Source organism: Pipra filicauda, unplaced genomic scaffold, assembly GCF_003945595.2.
Source record: "Pipra filicauda isolate LSUMZ 115617 unplaced genomic scaffold, ASM394559v2 scaffold226_size1812527_pilon, whole genome shotgun sequence".
Classification (NCBI taxonomy): Eukaryota; Metazoa; Chordata; class Aves; order Passeriformes; family Pipridae; genus Pipra; species Pipra filicauda.
Window position 1 is genome coordinate 292,307 of NW_024104339.1, and position 19,424 is coordinate 311,730.

Below are 19,424 nucleotides of genomic sequence, written 5' to 3' on the forward strand. Positions count from 1 at the left end.
GTGGGTTTGATTCCAGCTGCTGCCTGAGCTCGGGTGTCTCCAAGGACGGCTGTACCCTTTCCCGAGGAAGTCAGGCTGTGCCAGTATGTGTGCCTGCAAACTCAGCCCTGCAAACTCGTTCCAGGCACTGGAATTTAATTCCGGGACACTAGGCACTGGAATTTCAACCCCCCGCTAACCTCTGTCCCTGGGGCCCCACAGCCCCAGGTCTTACCTGTCTTCCTTCTTTTTTTTTTTTTTTTTTTTTTTGCATTGCAGAGTTTGACAAATTTTTAGAAGAGCGAGCCAAAGCGGCGGAGATGGTTCCCAATCTGCCATCCCCTCCCGTGGAAGCCCCCACCCCTCCGACAAATCCCTCCGGCAGGAAAAAGCAGGAGCGCTCGGAGGACGCCCTCTTTGCACTGTGAAGGTGGCTCGGAGCCGCCCTCCCACCCCTGTGCTCCGCGGGCCAGTGTCGCTGTCAGGCCACTTTGTCCTCCTTGGCTAACAACGACCCCCCTCCTCCCCATTTCATGGTTTGCTTCTCCTTCCCCCCCTCCCCAAACGGTCCACCCCCACAAGCCGACTCTTTCTATTTAAATCCAACACTATTCCTGCCAGACCACGATTCTCCAGCACTCGCTTAATCCCCTCCTTCCTGTCCCAGCTGCACAAAACCAGCTCTTGATGCTGAAAACCCCTTCAGAATGCACGAGTACGTCACACTGGGCTGAAACAAAAGCCCAGGGGGGAGAGAGCAGCCTTGCCCTTCAATTTATGTAGGGATCATCCTCTTCTGTAGGCAGGTCCTGCCAAGTAGACGGCTCTGTCAATCAGCATGTAATTGACTGAGCTGGAATGTTCAGGAGGAGTGTGTCTTTATTTTTAGATAAAATGTTAATGTATTGGCTTTCGTGTTGGATTCGACAGCAAGGAACAACTGTTCCCCTTTCAACATGTGCTTCACAAGTTAAAATCCTTTACTCTCCCACTCACACATCTCCCGGTACCATATGGTGGCCGCTTTTCCCCACTTTCTGTGGCGTTTCATTTCTAAATCTCACAGGGTATTTTTTGCCTTGTGTTTTATCTGGGCTTGCTCTAATTTGAAGCAGTCTGTTGGCCATGTCCAGTAGCTCTGGCAGTTGATGAGAATGGGAAATGCTGGGCTAAATGGATGCTGTAATGCTGATGCAAGGAAGCACCTCGTTCCTTGGGAGAGCACTCTCACACGAGGAGTTTTCCTGGTGCGTTTGCCTTTTAAAATAGCTCAAGTTATTTTTTCTTTACCTTAGATTCCTTCTTGGGTGACTGTAGAGCTCTGCATTTGGTGTAAATAACATCCATGCAGATGGATGGGACTTGCTCATGGATGGGGTGTGAACTGAGGTTCCTGGATTCCCTGCCATGCCTGGTAGGATAGACATGCTGGTTCTTGGGGGTAGGGATGAGAAAGAGAGGCAAACCCCAGAGGCTTGTATGGAACGCTGAGGGAGATGGTTACCATGGAGGGATTAGCTGTCCCAGCCTGTGCTGGAGGTGAAACTCCTCATTTCCTTCTAGATTTGCACCTGAGAAAGTGTTGGATGACTGTGGCTGTGCCATCTTTAGTTTTTGGAGAGTCCTTTGATCCCTCTGCCCTTTATTAACGCCCAGCTCCTACGGGGCTGCAGTCTCTGTGCAAACAAGCATATTCCCTTGCTTGCCAGAGGCATGGCTCAGAGTGCTGCTCCTCTGGAGCTGCCAGAAGGGATTCCAGCATGTGTGCCTGCCTTGCTGGGCTGACAGGCAGAGCTGGAGCAGGCAGCTCCAGCCATCACTGCATCCCCCAGCATGTTCCTTGGGAGGAAGCCAGTAGTGCAGGATGGCAGGATCAGAGGGCTGAGCACATGGCAGGAGAATCTCCCATCCTGACAGAGAGGCACTTTATCAGCTGAACGCCCATGCAGGCAGGAGACTCCAGCCCCCCCTTCCTCAGGACGCTCCTTGGCTTAGGCAACCAGCCCCTTCCTTCTGACCTGACATGTCTGAGCTTCCCGGGATGCTGGTGTGTGTTGAGCTCTCTTGGAAGTTGCTCTAGACTAAGTGATAGAAGCTTTTATCTCAGCATAGTGATTTCAGCCCATACCACACTCTCTGGGGACCACACGCTTTGGGAGGTTGGGACACACAAAACCTGTTACCAAATGGCCTGATGGGCAGCACTGATGGTCTGTGAGAGCGGACACATTAATCTTTGATGGGAAGTGTTAGTGCAGGATTTCCAGCCTGTCCCAGGTCAGGTGTCACTCTGTGCTCTCCCTGCTCATCGTCTCCTCTGTCCTGCCTTGCCTGCATCCTCTTCCAGGATCCCTCCATATGTAGCTGGGCCCAGGCCAGGTTGCCCTGCCACCCCTCTGCACTGATGTGGCACCTCATTGCTGCTCTGTAGGTCACTGCTCCCTGCAACCTGGCTTGCAAGAGGACAGGGAAAACCAGTGTAAGGATGGAGATTGCTTGGGGATCAAGCTTTCCTCCCCACTTGCTGGCCCTCTCCCCAGTTGAAGCCCTTCTGTGTGGGTCTGCAGAGGGTTTCTCCCATTCCATCTTCTCCGTGGCTGCTGGAACGTGCCAGGACAGTCTGCCTCAGCTTCACTGTGCACTGCTGCTCCCACGCACTGCCCTCGCTCTCAACAACAAGGTGAGCCCAACGCTCAGGGATTAGCACTGCCAGCTCTTGCCTTGCTGCAACACGTCAGATGTGGCCACCAGCTCCCAGAAACCTGAGGAACCTTCTGCAGCAGCGCTGATTTGATTTCAGATGGTCTGGTGATCGCCTGAGCAGTCTCGCCAGCTCAGAATGAATTGCTGGTATTCCCGTCAATGCAAAAAGCTCTGTGGGTGTTTTAAGTGTGTATTTTCTCTTCTAAATCCTTGAAACACATTGACCCTGTAAATGGCCACATCAGGTGATTCTAAGCATGTTAATCCAGCTTCCCTGCCAAGCTGGAGGAGATAATCGCATTGCTCAGGCCTGGGGACACTGTCAGATGATGCAGAGTGGCACGGATGTCACCGGCGCTGTCACCGAGCCCCTGCAGCGTCCCACTGCTTCGGGACTGCTGGCCTTTCATCCTCCACCCCTAAGCCAGAAGGTGCTGGGGGCAGTGTGTTGTCAACGCTTCTTTCTGTCACACTAAACCTGTCCTGGGACCTCCAAGGTGTTGCTTTAGGGACAATCTGGTCCCTTTCTGGAAGATTCTGCAAAGCTATTGGTGACTGCTCCCTCCAGCTGGGAGGAAAAGAGATAGAATGAGAAGGGTGGGGCTGGAGGAGATACAGTGCATGTGTTGGCTCAGCTTGAGGGGCTGTTTTGGTGCGTGCAGCCTCAGGCACTGCATGGTCCCCACTGACACCCCATGTTATCCACAGGAAAGCCAGGATACTGCTTGCAGGGGGTGGCAGTGCCATCGGCACAAGTGGTGGCTTTGCTGAAAGTAGAGCAGCTCCCAGGAGATGCCTGCCTTGGGAGGAAACATACTTTTGGAAGGACCCTGGCTGAGTCTAGAGCCCAGATCCACCAGACCTGGCTCTCAGGGCTGGAAGCACTGAAGGAAGATAACAGAGCGTGCGGCAGAACGGGTGGTTTAGCCCAAACCTTCTTTAACAAACACAAGAGTTACGCTAGAGCTTCCCAAATGTCCTGTATCAGGATCTCTCATCTTCCCTGTCCTCTTGTGGTCTGCAGAAAACTGGAGCGGTGGGAACTGTCTGAGGGAAAGGGAAAGGGGTTTTTCACTTCAGGAGACCAACTTCTCAATTTATTCTTCCTTTGCTTTCACGCCAAGTGCTTCCTCTGTGCAAGTGGGCAGAGGACTCGTGTGGCTCCAATGCTTGCGAGAACAGGGATGGAGCTGCAGCCTGATCCACTTTCCATAAGAAGTAACATCCCAGCGCTTTCTAGGCATATTAGGAATCACAGCTTGACACTCAATGACACTAAATTATTCTCGGGGTCCTTTGTAAGTTCTAATCATGTCCTGTTCTAGGTTAAAATATTTATTTTGTCAATATATTTTCTTTCCAGTGTGTTTTTTAACCTCTTCTGTTAACCCTTCATGTGCTGAGATGTAAGAAATGAATGGTTTCTATTTAAATATATTCTTTGGGGTTTTTTAATTGTTCTGTGTAGATTTCAGCTGCATCTTCGGCAGGTGTAATAGATAACAATGTGCTCTACAGACATTTAGGGTGTTTAGGATGTAGGTAAGGCTCATAGGAGAACTGCTCATAAAAACGTAGCACGGTGTCTCTTAAAGGGAACAGCATAAATGCAGACACTAGTCCATACTGGGACCCTCACGTAGCCTCCAACATACCTTTTCCCTTCCGATTATCACAGCCTCCATCTCTGGGATGTGCTGATCAAACCAGCTCTGCCATTCCCAGGGCTGGTTTTGCACCTCCAAGCTGAAAGATGTACAGTGGGGATTTCTGTTTGTTTGACTTTGGCTTTTTTTTAATGGGATACATTGGCTGTTTCCACTTTGAAATGGAGGACTTGGAGCTGGCTGTGGTGGCGAGATGTTTCCCTCCAGTGGTGGAAGAACAGATCCGGGCCATGGTTTCAGGCCCAGGGCAGGGTGATGGTCCCTCCATGAGCTGCTGAAGGAGCCCTGGCTGTTCCTGCTCCCCTAGTCCCTGCTCTCCTACTGTCACCCACAGGGAGAGGACATGCAGCCCAGGAGAGCAAACACAGCTGCATTTCCAACACTGTTTTGTCCAATGAGTTGTCGAGTCTCTTGTGGCTGCAGGGAGTCCTGGAGTGGGAACTGCTTGTGCTATCTTCATCCCCGTCCATCCCTGTCCAGCTCCGTCATTGTTTACCTCCTCAAGTTTAACCACAAGGCTTGCGGAGCCTCCCCTGGAAAAAAACAGCTCAGGACAGTTATTTTTATGGAAATAATGAAGCAGTGAGTGGCTTTAGAGCCATCTTGGAGGTAACCCTTCCACTGCTGGGGGCTCCCACCAGCCGAGGAGATGAGGCAGGAGTCCTCTTGCCAGGTGCCCTCACGGCACCTTCCACCTGTCCCTCCCAAACCGCAGCCTCCGGAGTGGGCTGTGCCTGTCTGCTCCAGCCCCAGGCTCCCCACACCTCCTCCTCACCTGGAGAGAGCTGAGGCTGTGTATCACCAAAAGCCAACTGGCCTCGAGCACCACCGAGCTCCGGTGCTGGTCCTCTTTAGCCCACAGCAAACCCACTCCAAACTTCCCACCCTGCTCCGTGTTTTTATGAGTACGAGCTCCTCATTCCGTACATGTTCCTATGAGCTGTCGTTAACCCTACAAACGTAACCTGTGTAATAGCTTCTCTGTATATTACAGCTGTAGGCTTTCCAGATAAAAGTGGATAATATTTATTTACTGAAGATACTGGATATTTTTTTGTTTGGGAATGGGGTAGGGGGAGAACGGGGACATAACTGATTAAAGAAATCGACTATGTAAAGAGAAACAAAATACACAAAAAGCAGAGAAACCCAACACTAAAACGTTGCTGTATTCATGTAGAAAATGTTTCCATTAAGGACAAGACAACTGTATTAATCTGCCATTGTTTAACTTGCTCCAGAAATCATCTCCTTGGTTCCTGCATGTGAGATATTCCAATAAATACACTATTAGTGTGAGCTGGGGGTGCTATTGTCTGTCTCAGCTGGGGACTCGCTCAGTTCCACTGCTTGGCCTGAGGATAGGGAATGAGTGAGCACAGGGGACATGTGTGGCTCTTGGGTGCCCATCAGATGTCCAAATTGGGAATCCTCAGTCTCCTCCAGATGACAGAACCCAGGTATTCCCCTTGGAAGAAATGCTGTCCCCTGCAGATGCTCTTTGTGGGTCATGCTGTGTGAGATGCTGTGTTGCCACTGCTGGTAAATTCGTTCCCCACTAAATTCTTGCACATCTTTTGAGGCTGACAACAGGCAGGCACATGGGTGACAACCTGAGTGCATGGTGGGACAGCTGCCCACCCTGCAGGGTTTGCCTGATGGTCCTTGGGGCACAACTATGGATCACCGGCCTTGGTGACCTAGAAAGTGACGGGTCAGGAGCTGTTGAGCACTGCACATGGTGATGTTCCCAGCCCATCCAAGGGCCACTTTCCTGACTCATCAGTCAGGAATTTCTTCCAACATCCCCATTATGATGGTGGTTTTGATGGGCAGAGGATAAGGGAGAGCATCAACTTAGGAACCCTGGAGAAGTGACACTGGCCAAAACCAAACCAGTTTGTCAGAATGGTGCCCTCCATCCTGCCCGTGGAGATCCAAGCTGATGGTTTAAAGCTGGGGAAGGGGTTGTGGAACAGCTGGAAAGATGGGTTTCCTCTCCCTGTAGCCACATTATTAGCATTAAACCGGCCCTGCCCCAGCTTGTTTACCCCGCACTGATCATGTGCCTGGTTTGCTGTTGGATACATTCAGGGTGGTTCTTGGCCTGGATAATTGGGAAAGGTGTGGAGCTGCTGCTGCCCTGAGAGGGCAGAAATCGCACAAAAAGCACTGGGTCAGAAATGTCCAGTGCTGTGCTGGGGGGCTGTGGAAGGGGGGGGGCTGCTGGAGCAAAGGGCTGCATCACACTGTCCTCTGCAGCCCCACAGTCACATGCATGAGGTAAAGATCCCTCTAACCCCAAATTCTGCCTTCAACAGGGGCCAAAGTGGGTGCAAAGGGAAGACTGTAAGAGCAAGATAAGCATGTGGGGACTTGCTTTCCCATGTGTGCTCCCCCCAGCCACTGGTCATCCAGCTCCCTAAACCGAGCATGGATTCCCCGGGTTTGTGAACCCTGGTGGGCTTCTCCTCTCCAAACCTGCTCCTGCAAAGACTGTGCATGGGCTGGGAGCTTCCACACATGGCACCAACTTCCATATGGGCAGAGGCCTGGGCAGGGTGAGTGTCATTGCTTTTTGGCACTGGGGAGCAGGTTTGGATCCCAGTGTGAATTGGAAACGACCACACGGGCATTTGCCTATTCACATTTCACCTTGGGGTAAATAAACCTGGAGCGGGGGCTGCACTAGAGTGACACTAAGCCTGGCTTCTGTTGTTTTCCCAAGCCACGGCTTGGGAAGGGGCAGTTGGCAAAGCAGAGTTACAGGCAGTGAATGAAAGAAGAGGCTTTAAATCTGTTTGCGACACAAATTAATGATTAACGCCGCGCTCTCCCATAACAAAACAACCCCGGAGCAGGAGGGATGCCACAGGCTGGGAGCACGTCCTGCCGCCTTCAGCGCAGGGCTCAGGTGTGCTGGCAGGCGGGAAACATCCGGGGACTCACTTCGAGGGGGCCCACCTGGCTGAGCGAGGGTGCAGCAGGATGTGGGATGCTCCGTGCAGGGTGCCTGGGGCTGCCACATTCAGGCACAGCCCGTCCCGGAGCTGTCGCTGCCGCCGGTGCAGCTCGGGGCGATGCTCCACTGGTGAGATCTATGGAGCCGCATGAGCCGGCCCGGCCGGCTCGGTGGCCAGAGCCCAACCATGCCGGGGCCAGTTTGTTTTCTGTCTCATCCATCCCTGCGGTTTCCTCCCAGCCTTGCGCTCAGGAAAATGTCTCAGTGACTCCGGAGCGAGCACGTGGCCCGCCCGCCATCCCCCCAGGACCGACATGATGTAATCGCGGGCCCTGAGCCGTGATGTAGAATCACTCCACTCCGGGCTGCTGCGCTTATTGGCTGCGTGGCCCTGGTCCTACGGGCGGGGTTTTCCCTATCCCGCAACCCAGCGCACCCCCGGGAGCCCCGCCCCGCGTGTCATCCATCACCCCCAAACCTGGCCCACGGAGCCGCCGCGCTGCCTCATCCTTCGCCGGTGCAGGCAGGATGCTGCTCTTTGCTGTGGTCCCCCCTGGAACAGGGGGAAGTATCCCGTGTGGGTCCTTGGGATGCACAGACCCTCTGGATCTGGATCGGGGAAGGGGGCCTGGCAAAATCTGGCTTCTCACGCAGTTCATGCAAAAATAAAGCCGCGTTTGTGCATGTTATTTCCCTCCTCCAAGTTTATGCGTGTGATTTCCCTCCTCCGTGTTTATGGGTGGGATTTCCCCCCTCCATATCCCGCGGGGAAGGCTGTGCCCCAGATCTTGTGTGGGTTATTAAAGGTCTGTGACCCCTATGCTCACAGGAGGCTCCTCTAAATTCAGGGGGGCGACAGCACATCCATATGTCCAGCCCTGGAAACCTTCCTTCTCCTCCTGCAGCACATGGACTGCTACAAGGAAAGGGAAAACCCACCACCAGAGAGACTGGCTTCTCCCTGGTGACCCCAGTAAAAATGGGGGGGGAAGCACATGGCCCCCCTGCACACGCTGTGGCAGCTCCTGGATCTCCAAAGGGTTTTCCATAGTAGTGTTTGCTGTGCTGAGGGATGTCCGAGTGGCTGCTGGTGCCCTGCATGTGGGTGACACTGCCCCAGCTAACAGCAAAAAGCTGAACCAGGACTGCCTGGGCTCAGCCCCAGTTCGGACACAGGTCAATGTCCCCGGAGTGAGGAGGCTGGAGTGGGGGTGAGGGTGCAGAGGGGACCTGCAGGGCTGTGCACCTCCAGCTCTGCCGCCACCACATGCACACACAGGGTGCTCTGCGGGGTCCTCATGAGTCCCGTGTTGCACTGGGGTGTCCTGTGCCATGCAGGGGATCCCCATATTGCAGAGGGGTGCCTGCTGTGCTGCCAGGTGGGAGCCAGTGAGGCTGGGGGGAGGTTTTTAAGGTGCAGCCGTGTTTAATGAATTCCCAGGTAGCCTCAGATGGTGCTTGGTGGTAGGGAAGAGGAGAGGGTAAACTTCAGGGAGCCGATGTTGCAGTGCATTTTCTTTTCCTAAATGAATCCTGGCAGCAGGACAAACCATGGAGCGCAGCAGGACACAGGGCCTGGCACTGCCCTGCTGTGAGTCTCCTACACTGAGACCCACCAACCATGGCCAGCCACAGTGCTGATCCCAATGACACCAGCATTTTTCCTGGATCCCACAACTGGTGGCACCTGGAAGGGTGCATGGCTCATCTGGGGCTCACCGGGCAGCATCGATATGTCCCTAATCGGGTGTTTGGGAGCTTCTCCCACCCTGGGCCATGCCATGGATGGGCAGTGGAGCTGGGACATGCTCCAAACCCTGGACCTGAGATGGGGAAGGCAGGTGCCCCCAGCCTGGGAAACACAGGACCTTCAGGAGGTGACACGATGGCCCAAACTCACTCCAACACACAGCGTCCATGAGGTGCTGAGGCTTCTGCAGCCATGGCCATCCCCTCCTGCCCATGCCAGCTGCCCTGCTTGCTCTCTCTGTGCCCTGTCTGGGGCTGAGGGGGGTTTAATGCCCAGCCCAGGTGTTTAGGACCCAGCCCAGGGATTTGGTGCCTGTCCCCAGGGATTTGGTGACTGTCCCCAGGGGTGAATGATGTCCCCAGAGCTTGGTGATGTCCCTAGGGGTCAATGACTTTTCCAGGGCTCAGTGTCTGCTCCCAGGGCTCGGTGCCTATTCCCAGGGGTCGGTGACTTTCCCAGGGCTTGGTGCCCATGCCTGGAGGTCGGTGACATCTCCAGGCGTTGGTGACATCCCCACAGGGAACTCTGCCCTGCTCAGGGGCTGCAGCGCCTGCCCTGCTCCGGTGCTGGTGCACCAGCTCCCTGCCCGATGCCGTGGGGGTCCCGGTGCGGCGGGGCGGTGCGGGGAGGCGGCGCGGGGCGGAACGCGGCTGCGGACCCGCCTCCCTCCATCCCCGCCGCCCTCCCCTCCCGGTGGCAGCTCCGGGCACGGTTCGCGGGAGCAACTTGGCGGCTCGTCCCCGTGGTGCCTGTGCCGGGGCCAGCGCGGCCGTGGCGGGCGGGCGGCTCCGCCGCCCCTAGAGCCGCCCGAGCCCCCCGAAGCCGCCGGGAGCCACCGGAGCCGCCGGGATGAGCGCTCTCGCCTTCGACGACGCGGGCCTGGAGGGGCTGGCACCGTCCCTCGGCCTCTCCGGGGCCAGCGACATCGACACGGCCCTGCTCAGCGACATCGACGGTGCGTCCCGGCGGGGCCGGGATGGGGCATGGCCGGGGCTGGGGGAACAACCGGGACCGGGCTGGGGGATACCCAGGCTCCGTGCATGGCCGGGGGCTGGGCACGGTGCAGTACCGGGGCTCGGTGCGCGGTCGCGACATGGCTGTGGGTACAACTGGGGCTGGGGCACAACCAGGACTAGGCTGGGGGTATAACCAGGCTTGGTGCACGGTCAGGTCTCGGTGCGTGGCCGGGACCGCGCTGGGGGTATAACCGGGGCTGGGTGCATGGTCGGGACCGCGCTCGGTGCATGGCCGGGGCCGGGGAGTCCAGGCTCGGTGCACGGCCAGGGAACTTCATACCGGGACATGGCCGGGGCGGCGGGGTCGGTGCATCACCGGGACTCGGTGCACGGCCGGCGGACCGGTCTCGGTGCCGGGCCCGGCGTGGGGCGGGGGGACACCGAGCTGCTGGAGCGCGGAGTCGGTGCAGGACCGGGCTGACTCCGTTACCGGGGCCCGGTCCATAGCGGGGGGCTCGGGGTGGGGGGGCACAGGACACCGGGACCCCCGGGCTGGAGGTGCCGATACCGGGACAGCCCCGACGATCCCCCCCCGTTCCCGGTCACAGCATCGTGTCTCCAGTGGCCCCGCCCCCCGTGACGTCACCGTCGGGGTTACTCTCGGTCGTTCCCTCCAGGACGCCTGGGTTCCTCCAACCCATCCAACCGGCATGGGCTGGCATGTAGGGGCTCTGCTCTGGCCCTGGGGCTGGCATCCACCAGCACCCACCTCCTCTGCGCTTTGGGGGTCCGTGGGATGGGAAAACTCCAACAGGACCCATTCCCGGAGGGGACCCACTTCCCAAAGGGACCCATTTCTCAAGGGGACCCACTTCCACCCACCCCAGTGGCACTGGGGGCTCACGTGCGCTGAGTTCAGCGATTCCATGGCTTTAGCAAAACACTGGGGATCCCAAAAAGTCTGGGAGCCCAGCCCTCGGCGAACCCCCCCGCCTGCCTTGCCGCGTGGTCCACCGGCCCTGCAGGTCCGCGCCATCCGGCACAGCCGGCGGAGCACGCGGTGAGGCGGGCACAGGGCCGGCCAAACCCTCCGACACCTGCCCCACCGCATGATCCGTGGGGATCTCTCCTCCGGGATATGGGATGGAGGTGGCATTCCAGTGGCAATCGGGGCGGATCAAAGCAGGTCCAGGTGCCACCTGCTTCTCTCGGCAAGGTTTTGGCGTGGGCAGGGAAGCAGGCGCCGTGCCAGGGCTGAGTGCTGCTGTATGAGATGACGTTTTCCAGCCGTGGAGTTTTGCCACACTCCTTTGTATCATGGCCAGCTGGGCCACCTTGGACCCCATAGTTCCCCAAAGTTGGTTTGTTGTCAGTTCCTGGGTGGCCGTGGTTGTTCCTCATCCCCATGCCCACTGCAGGGTAATGTGTTCCCATGGATGTGGGTGCCGTACACCTGCTGGGACCTGCCAGGATCCACAGACGTGTGGCTCTGCCCCACAGGCTCCCATGGCGGGGGGTAGAGGTGGCACTGGTGGGTGCCCATGTCATGCTGATGGCGTCTGTGGCAGCAGTTGCCACGGGACAGAAATACCTGGTTGGAGCCAGGAGGCTGGGACAGCCGTGCCCACCTCCGGGCTGGGCATCAGGAAGGGGGGCCAGGAGGAACCACCCCCTCTCTGCAGCCCCAGACTTTGCTCTGGACCACGGGGGAGCTTTGGGCACCCCTTGAGCGGGGGGGCGGGGAGGGGTGAGGCTGGGAGACCCCCTGGAAGGACACCCACCTGTGAAGAGTGGGGTGCCGAGAGCTGGATGTTTTTTGGGGGGAAATAAAGCACCCGGTCGTTGAGGGGCGACTCCTGGGCAGTGAGTGAGGAGGGACCCATCGGGCTGGGGGTTATGGGGGGGCGACGGGGCGCGGGGCGAAGGGGTTAACGGAGTGTGACCCCGAGTAACCGCGGGCGGGTTGCGGCGGGTGCCCGGGAGTAACCCGGTGCCGGGCTCACCTTGGGCGCCGGGGGCTGTCCGGGGGCGGCCGGCGGGCGCGCAGGCGGCGATTGGCGGAGTCGCATCACCCCATCGCCGGCCGCGCTCCAGCCCTGGCGCGGGCAGCGCGGGGAGGGCGCCGGGAAGGAGGCGAGAACATGGCTTTAAAAAATCCCGGGGCCTGGTCGCCAGCCGGCGTGGGGCTGAGCGGGGGCCGCAGCCTCCTCCTGGGGACCCCCGTGTCCCTACCTGCATGGAGTGCACCTTTGAAGGTACCCGCTCCTCGCCAGCCGCCTCCTCCCCGCCCGGCGAGGTCACCGCCGTGGCCCCTCTGGGGGTGCTGCACCCCACGGGGGGGGTGTGTTCGGGGGCTGTATGGCTCGGTGGGGGCATCCCGGGGTTGTGTGCTGTGGGGGTGCCTTGGGGGTACCATGGTGGGGGCATCCTGGGAGCCTGTGTGCCCTGGGGGTTGCACCGAGGCGTGTTGGAGTGGGGGCATCCTGGGTCTGTGTGCCCACGAGGGGGTGCGCCGGGGGGTACCAGGGTGGGGGCATCCCTGAGTGCTTTGGTGGGAGCATCCCAGGACACCTCAGTGGGGGTTTCCATCGAGACCCCAGTGTGTGGACGTCGGGACAAAGTGTGGGTGTCGGGGCAATGTGTGGCTGTCAGGACGTGTCTGTAGAGACACCCTGGAGTGCCCAGGTCCTGATGAACAGGACAGAACCCCCCGAGGCTGTTTGAACCCCGTGCTTGCCCGGCTGCCCTCCTGAGTGTTGTTGTGATCAATCATGCCTAGCAGGGGTTCCTGGCACATCCAGGGGGTGTAACCCCCTGTCACAGCCCGAGCATCCCCTCCCTTTGATACAGGGGCTGATTTGGGGGTTGTAGGGATTCCCAGTACAGGATAAATGAATGAACTGGCACAAGCACCGCTCAACCTCAGAGACAGGCTGAGATCCACCCTGGCACGCCTAGACAGGACTGGAAAGCCCTGATTGCTGTTGGCCAGACTGCAGCACCCCCCTTGTGAGCACCGTGCCTCAGTTTCCCCACTGGCAGGGTGGCTGAGAGGCTGCGAGGAGCAGGGCACAGTGGATTCCTGGCTCTCAGGGAATTTTGCACCTGGATTAGGGGGATCCAGCCCCGAAGTGCTGAGCTGTGGGGTGGGCAGTACGGGGCCAGCATAGGCTCCCCGTGGGAGGTGTAGGACAGTCTCTGACAGCACGGAGGTGTTTGTGTGTGTTTTGCAGACATGCTGCAGCTGATCAACACGCCGGACAATGACTTCTCGGGGCTGTTTGATTCGCCATTCGGTGCCCCCGACAGCGCCGTGCCCGCAGGGCTCCCCTCCACCCCGGGCACCCTCAACTCTTACCTGGGTCCCAGCAAGCCTCCCCCCGCCACCCCCACCGGCAGCTCCTTCGCGGGGCCCCCCGGGATGGCGGCCTTCCCCCCGCAGCCCCCGGCCCCGCTCCTGCCGGCGCCATCCCTGGGTATCAAGGACGAGCCGTCGGCCATGCCCAGCAACCAGCCTCAGCCCCAGCCCCAGCCCCAGCCCCAGCCCGGTGTGATGCTGACCCCGAACTTCGTCCCTGCGTCCCCCAGCCCGTTCACTCCCCAGCCCTTGGTGGGCTACCAGAACCAGAACAGCTTCTCTGGTGAGGATTTGAGGATGCAGGGGGAGTTTGGGGCTCCCTGGGTGGGGGGGGTTGTGGTGGGGGGTGTCTTGGTGGAAGAGGGATATGTCCCTGCGTGATGGGGCTGAGTGGGGTGGGCTGGTGTCAGGGGGTCTATTAATGCCATACTCTGCTCCAGCTGTGCAGCCCGGAGGTGCAGGGCAGACCCTGTCCAGCCCCCTGCCCACCCCACAACCCAGTCAGCCCGTGGCACTGCCTGGCCCCGTGCAGAGTGTGGCACCCCAGCAGCTCCTCGCCCCTGCTGCCCCCACCACCCAATCGATCTCTCCCCAGATCCAGCCGGTGCCGGTAAGCCCCGGGCCAGGGGTGGGGTATCCCAGTGACCCCCTCAGCCCTGCTGATCCGCCCTGCCCCTCAGGTTCTCCTGCAGCCCCACTTCATCAAGGCTGACTCCCTGGTGCTGACGGCTGTCAAGACGGATGCTGGCAGTGCCAAGACCTCCACCATCGCCTCCCTGGCCACCAGTGCCAGCGGCTCTGCCGCCCCGCTCCAGGTGCCGGTAGGTCCCCATTGCCGGGAGCCCCGAGGTGGGGGGATGCTCCAGGACTCTCACTGACCCCACCCCGCATCCCTGCAGGCACTGGTGAGCGGAGGGACCATCCTGGCCACGGTCCCGCTGGTGGTGGACGCGGATAAACTGCCCATCAACCGGCTGGCGCCCAGCGGGAAGCCGGCACTGGTGCAGAGCCGGGGGGAGAAGCGCACGGCCCACAACGCCATCGAGAAGCGCTACCGCTCCTCCATCAACGACAAGATCGTGGAGCTCAAGGACCTGGTGGTGGGCACTGAGGCCAAGGTGAGAGCCGGGGAGCGGTGGGGCAGGGGCAGGTTGTGGGGGTTCTTCGCCCGGCATTTGGCCTGAGCCATCCATGCCCACCGGCAGCTCAACAAGTCGGCGATCCTGAGGAAGGCCATCGAGTACATCCGCTTCCTGCAGCAGAGCAACCAGAAGCTGAAGCAGGAGAACCTCGCCCTGAAGATGGCCGTGCAGAAGAACCGTGAGTGGAAGGGCAGGTCTTGGGGTGGGGGGCTATGCTCTGTGCCACTCAGCACCCTTTAGCTTGCTGTGCTTGCCGCAGAGCCCCTGAAGGACCTGGGGACCTGCTGCAGCGGGGGGGTCAAGGCAGAGGCCCCCATGGAGGTGGTGAAGGCAGAGGTGATGGAGACGCTGACGCCGCCACCCTCGGACGCGGGCTCACCGTCCCACAGCAGCCCCCTCTCTCTCAGTGGGGGCAGCAGCAACAGCAGCAGCGACTCGGAGCCTGACAGCCCCCTCTGCAACCGTGGCAAGGTGAGGGAGAGCTCCTTCACACCAGGGGTGCCGAGGGCAAAGTGTGCCAGATGAGGAGAGGAACTGAGAGCCCTGTCTTGCTCTCTGAGGCTGCTCCTCCCCCGATTTGGGGTTTTTGGGGTAATTCTGAGGCGGTACCTCATGCTCTGTACCCCAAAATCTATTCTATGCCCCCTGCCCATACACAAAAATCCATGCCTATTTCCTTATCCCATGCCTGTGCCCCATCCCCTCACATCCGTGCCCATGCCTGGGGCTCACAGCAGCTCTGCCCACTCAGGTGAAGCAGGAGCACCCGCCACCCTCGCCCAGCAGCCAGGGAATGCTGGACCGTTCTCGCATGGCTCTCTGCACCTTCGTCTTCCTCTGCCTCTCCTTCAACCCCCTGGCCTCCCTCCTCCGGGGCTCCAGCTCCCCGGGCCCTCTGGGGAGCCCGGACACTGCCGGCCCCAGCAGGAGCATCATGGCTGAGTCTGGCACTGTGGGTAAGCTCTGGTGTGGGGTGGGGGCTCTTGGTGTGGGGCACATAGGGGTGCAGGCTGTTGGGAGGGGCACAGGTTGGAGGCCATTGGAATGGAGATTGTTGGGATGGGTGTGGGTTGGGGACTGTCAGGGTGGGTATGGACTAGAGGCTGTTGAGGTAAAGACCATTGGGGTGCAGGATGTTGGGGTGCATGTGTGGTAGGGGCTGGGATAGGTCTGAGATGGGATGATGTTTGGAGTGGAGGATGCTGGGTAGACACGAGGCAGAGGCCACTGGGTGGAGGCTGTTGGGGTGGTCACGGGGCGAAGGCCACCAGAATGGAGAACCTGGGGTGGGTGTGGGGCCATTGGGTGGAGTCTGTTGGGTTGGACACCATTGGATGGGGGCTCTTTGGATGGGCACAGGGTGAAAGCCACTGAGATGGAGACTCTGGGGTGGGCACAGGGCAGCATTTGCAGGGTGGTGCTGACCCCCTTTCTGCACAGAGGAGCCATGGGGGTGGTCACAGTGGCTGTGGCCCACGCTGGCCTTCTGGGCACTGAACACGGCGCTGGTGCTGGGGGCGGTGGTGCGGCTCTTCGTCTGCGGGGAGCCCGTCACCCGCCCCCACTCCGAGCCCTCCATCCTCTTCTGGCGGCACCGCCGGCAGGCCGACCTTGACCTCGACCGTGTGAGTCCCACCTCGCGTGATGTCCCCTGTCCCACCCACCCTGTCCCCTCAGCCCTGCCCACGCTGACGCTGTCTCTGGGGCCACAGGGGGACTTCGCGCAGGGGGCCCAGCACCTACGGACGGCGCTCGGCGCGCTGGGGCGGCCGCTGCCAGCGTCCCATGGGGACCTGGCCTGCAGCCTGCTCTGGACCCTCCTGCGCCACCTGCTCCAGCGCCTCTGGGTGGGCCGCTGGCTGGCCGCCCGCGCCGGGGGGCTGCGCCCAGACCCCCCACCCCCTGCCCACGTCCGCCAGAGTGCCCGCGATGCCGCCATGGCTTACCACCGCCTGCACCAGCTCCACCTCGCCGGTACGGCCCCGCGCCACGGGGCGGGCTGAGGGATGGGACCCCTGCACCCCACATCTCCCCTGAGCTCCCCAGCCCCATCCTTGAGCCTCCTGTCCCCATTCCCACAGGGAAGCAGGCTGGGGGGCACCTGCTGGCCATCAACCTGGCGCTGAGCGCTGTCAACCTGGCCGAGTGTGCCGGCGATGCCATCTCCGTGGCAGCACTGGCTGAGATCTACGTGGCAGCCGCCCTGCGGATCAAGGCCAGCCTGCACCGCTGCTTCCACTTCTTGGCAGTGAGTGCAGGGCAGGGGGGTCCCCTGTGTTCCCTGGGATTGGGGTCTCAGGTCCCCCCTTGACCTCCTGATCTCCCCACAGCGCCCCTTCCTCTGCAGTGCCCGGCGCGTGGCCCTGTCCCACGGCGGGGCCGTGCCCCCTGCCATGCAGTGGCTCTGCCACCCTTTGGGTCACCGCTTCTTTGTTGACGGGGACTGGGCAGTCAAGGGTGTCCCCAGGGAGACCATCTACAGCTCTGCTGGCAACCCAGGTGATCTCAAACCCCCAAAGCCCCACACTACCCATTTTGGGGGGTTGACATACCCACTGACCCCGTCTCTGTGCCGCAGTGGATCCACTGGCACAGGTGACCCAACTCTTCCGTGAGCACCTCTTGGAGAAGGCACTGTGCTGCGTGGCCGTTCCCGAGCCCGGCCGCCCCACTGCCCAGGGAGAGGGGTGAGTGCCAGGGTGGGCACCCTGCACCTCCAGCCTGGCACAGGGCCAGCCCCTCACAGCCCCTCTCCTGCAGGCGGTTCTCCGATGCCCTCGAGTACCTCCAGCTGCTCAATGGCTGCTCAGATGTCAGTGGCACACCTGGCCCCACACCTTCCATCACCTCTGGCTTGGCGGCTGTCACAGGTGAGGCTGATGTGTCTCCCACTGGGGACACTTCATATGGGGGGGCATGAGAGTAAGGACACCCCACTCCTGTGTCCTTCCCACTCTGCAGGCACTGACCCCGTGTCCAAGTGGTGGGCATCCTTCATTGGCATCGTTATCCACTGGCTGCAGGGAGATGAGGAGGGGGCCGAGCGCCTCTACCCACTGGTGGAGACCATGCCCCGGGCACTGCAGAGCTCTGAGTGAGTGCTGGGGCCATGGGAATGGCTGTGCCTCCTGTCCCCTTTGAGTTGGCGCAGCCCCTCTGAATGCACTTGGAGCACTCAGTGTGTGTTGGAGAGGGGCACAGCCACGCCTGGCAAGGGGTCTGCAGTTACCATGTCCCCTCCCCCTCGCAGGAAACCCCTTCCCCGTGCTGCCCTGCACTCATTCCGAGCCGTCCGCGCCTTGCTGAGCAAGCAGGACGGGAACCAGGCCACCCTGAGCCACTGTGAGAAGGCCAGTAGCTGCCTACGGGAGAGCCTGGAGCTGGGCAGCCCCCCCAAGGGCACCATTGACAAGGTGAGCTGGGGTTTGGGGCACAAGGTGGCCACGAGCCCCCAGCCCTGGCGGGAGGTGCCCCCGACCCTCGCAGGGGTGCATTGTAGTTGCATTGCATGTGTCAGACTGGGAGTGCAATGCCCCTGCCATGCAGCCCGGCGGGGGTCCCGCGCAGCAGCGCCTGCCCGCAGGGACCTTCTCAGCACCCCCCCATCCCTCTGTCTGTCCCTCTGCTCACCCAGCTCCTCTCGTCCCTCCAGGCAGTCCAGCTCCTGCTCTGTGACCTGCTCCTGGTCACCCGCACCAACCTGTGGCAGCAGCAGATGGGGGCCAGCCAGCAGCGCAGCTGCCTCTACCAGGCGTCTGCCCTGGAGCTGCGCGGCTTCCAGCAGGATCTCAGCAGCCTGCGGCGCCTGGCGCAGACCCTCCGCCCCGCCATGCGCCGGGTGAGCCCCCAACCTGTCACCTGGTGGGTCCCCTCGTACCCTGCACCTGGCCGTGCTCACTGTTCCCCCCCATCCAGGTGTTCCTGCATGAAGCCACTGCCAGGCTGATGGCCCGGGCCAGCCCCACGCGCACCCACCAGCTGCTGGACCGCAGCCTGCGCAGGAGAGGGGTGCAGGGCAGCAAAACAGGTGGGCACAGGGTGGGAGAAGGGGTGGGACACCCCACTCCTCACCCCCAGCACCCCAGAAGCCTTGGATGGTGGGAGACGGGGAGAGACACAGGGTGGGATATCCCACTCTGCACCCAGTCATCGTGGGCAGTGGGGTACAGGATGGGACATCCCACTTCATACCTGCAGCACCCCAGCACCTTGGTTGGTGGGATACAGGGTGGGATACCTCATTTCCTACATGCAGCACCCCAACACCTTGGGTGGTGGGACATGGAGTGGGACGCCCCGCTCCACATTCAGAGCACCCCAGAACCTTGGGTGGTGGGACACCCTGCTCCCCACCTGCAGCACTCTCCAGCAGCCTTAGGTGGTGGGATGTGGGGTGGAACACCCCACTGGCAGTACCCTAGTGGGACACATGGCCTCCCAGCCCATCCTTTGGTGGTGTCACCTGCTCCAGGGTGGGTGAATAACCCCATCCCTGTGCCAGAGCCCCCAAGGTCTACTCGGTGGCTTCCATCCCCCTTGGTGCTGACCCCTGCTCTGTCCCCTCGCAGCTGGGGAGCCGGAGAGCCACCCCACGCCCCGGGAACATGCCGAGGCACTGCTGCTGGCCTACTGCTACCTCCCGCCCAGCTTCCTGGCGGGCCCGGGGCAGCGCGTGGGAATGCTGGCCGAGGCTGCCCGCACGCTGGAGAAGCTGGGAGACCGCCGGACACTGCACGACTGCCAGCAGATGATCATCAAGCTGGGCAGCGGCACCACCGTCACGTCGGGATAGGTGGGGAGCTGCCAGCCCCCCGCCACCCCCCCGGGTGCGGGATGTGGGGTGGCAGGGGGGGCGTGCCTCAGTTTCCCCGCAGGACACGGTGTTGGGGAGCGGATTTTGAGGTGAA

General features: G+C 60.6%; 2 protein-coding genes across 4 annotated transcripts in view; both read left to right on the forward strand.

Annotated features, from left to right (window-relative positions):
* TOM1L2 (target of myb1 like 2 membrane trafficking protein) overlaps nucleotides 1-5,648 on the forward strand; it is a 56,587-nt gene extending 50,939 nt beyond the window's left edge. For all 3 annotated transcript variants that reach the window (XM_027743101.2, XM_027743103.2, XM_027743104.2), the window contains one exon: nucleotides 259-5,648. In XM_027743101.2, the coding sequence (XP_027598902.1) occupies nucleotides 259-407 (149 nt within the window). In that variant the 3' untranslated portion in view covers nucleotides 408-5,648. The remainder of the gene's footprint in view (nucleotides 1-258) is intronic.
* Nucleotides 5,649-9,774: 4,126 nt separating this feature from the next.
* On the forward strand, nucleotides 9,775-19,424 carry SREBF1 (sterol regulatory element binding transcription factor 1). The gene is made up of 19 exons (XM_027743096.2): nucleotides 9,775-10,016; nucleotides 13,251-13,658; nucleotides 13,816-13,985; nucleotides 14,056-14,196; nucleotides 14,275-14,493; nucleotides 14,581-14,695; nucleotides 14,777-14,988; nucleotides 15,269-15,473; nucleotides 15,958-16,142; nucleotides 16,230-16,491; nucleotides 16,599-16,765; nucleotides 16,848-17,016; nucleotides 17,096-17,204; nucleotides 17,278-17,387; nucleotides 17,479-17,611; nucleotides 17,768-17,930; nucleotides 18,170-18,355; nucleotides 18,433-18,544; nucleotides 19,086-19,424. Exons 1-19 carry the CDS (start codon nucleotides 9,911-9,913, stop codon nucleotides 19,307-19,309), a joined length of 3,396 nt encoding a protein of 1,131 aa, XP_027598897.1. The 5' UTR covers nucleotides 9,775-9,910; the 3' UTR covers nucleotides 19,310-19,424.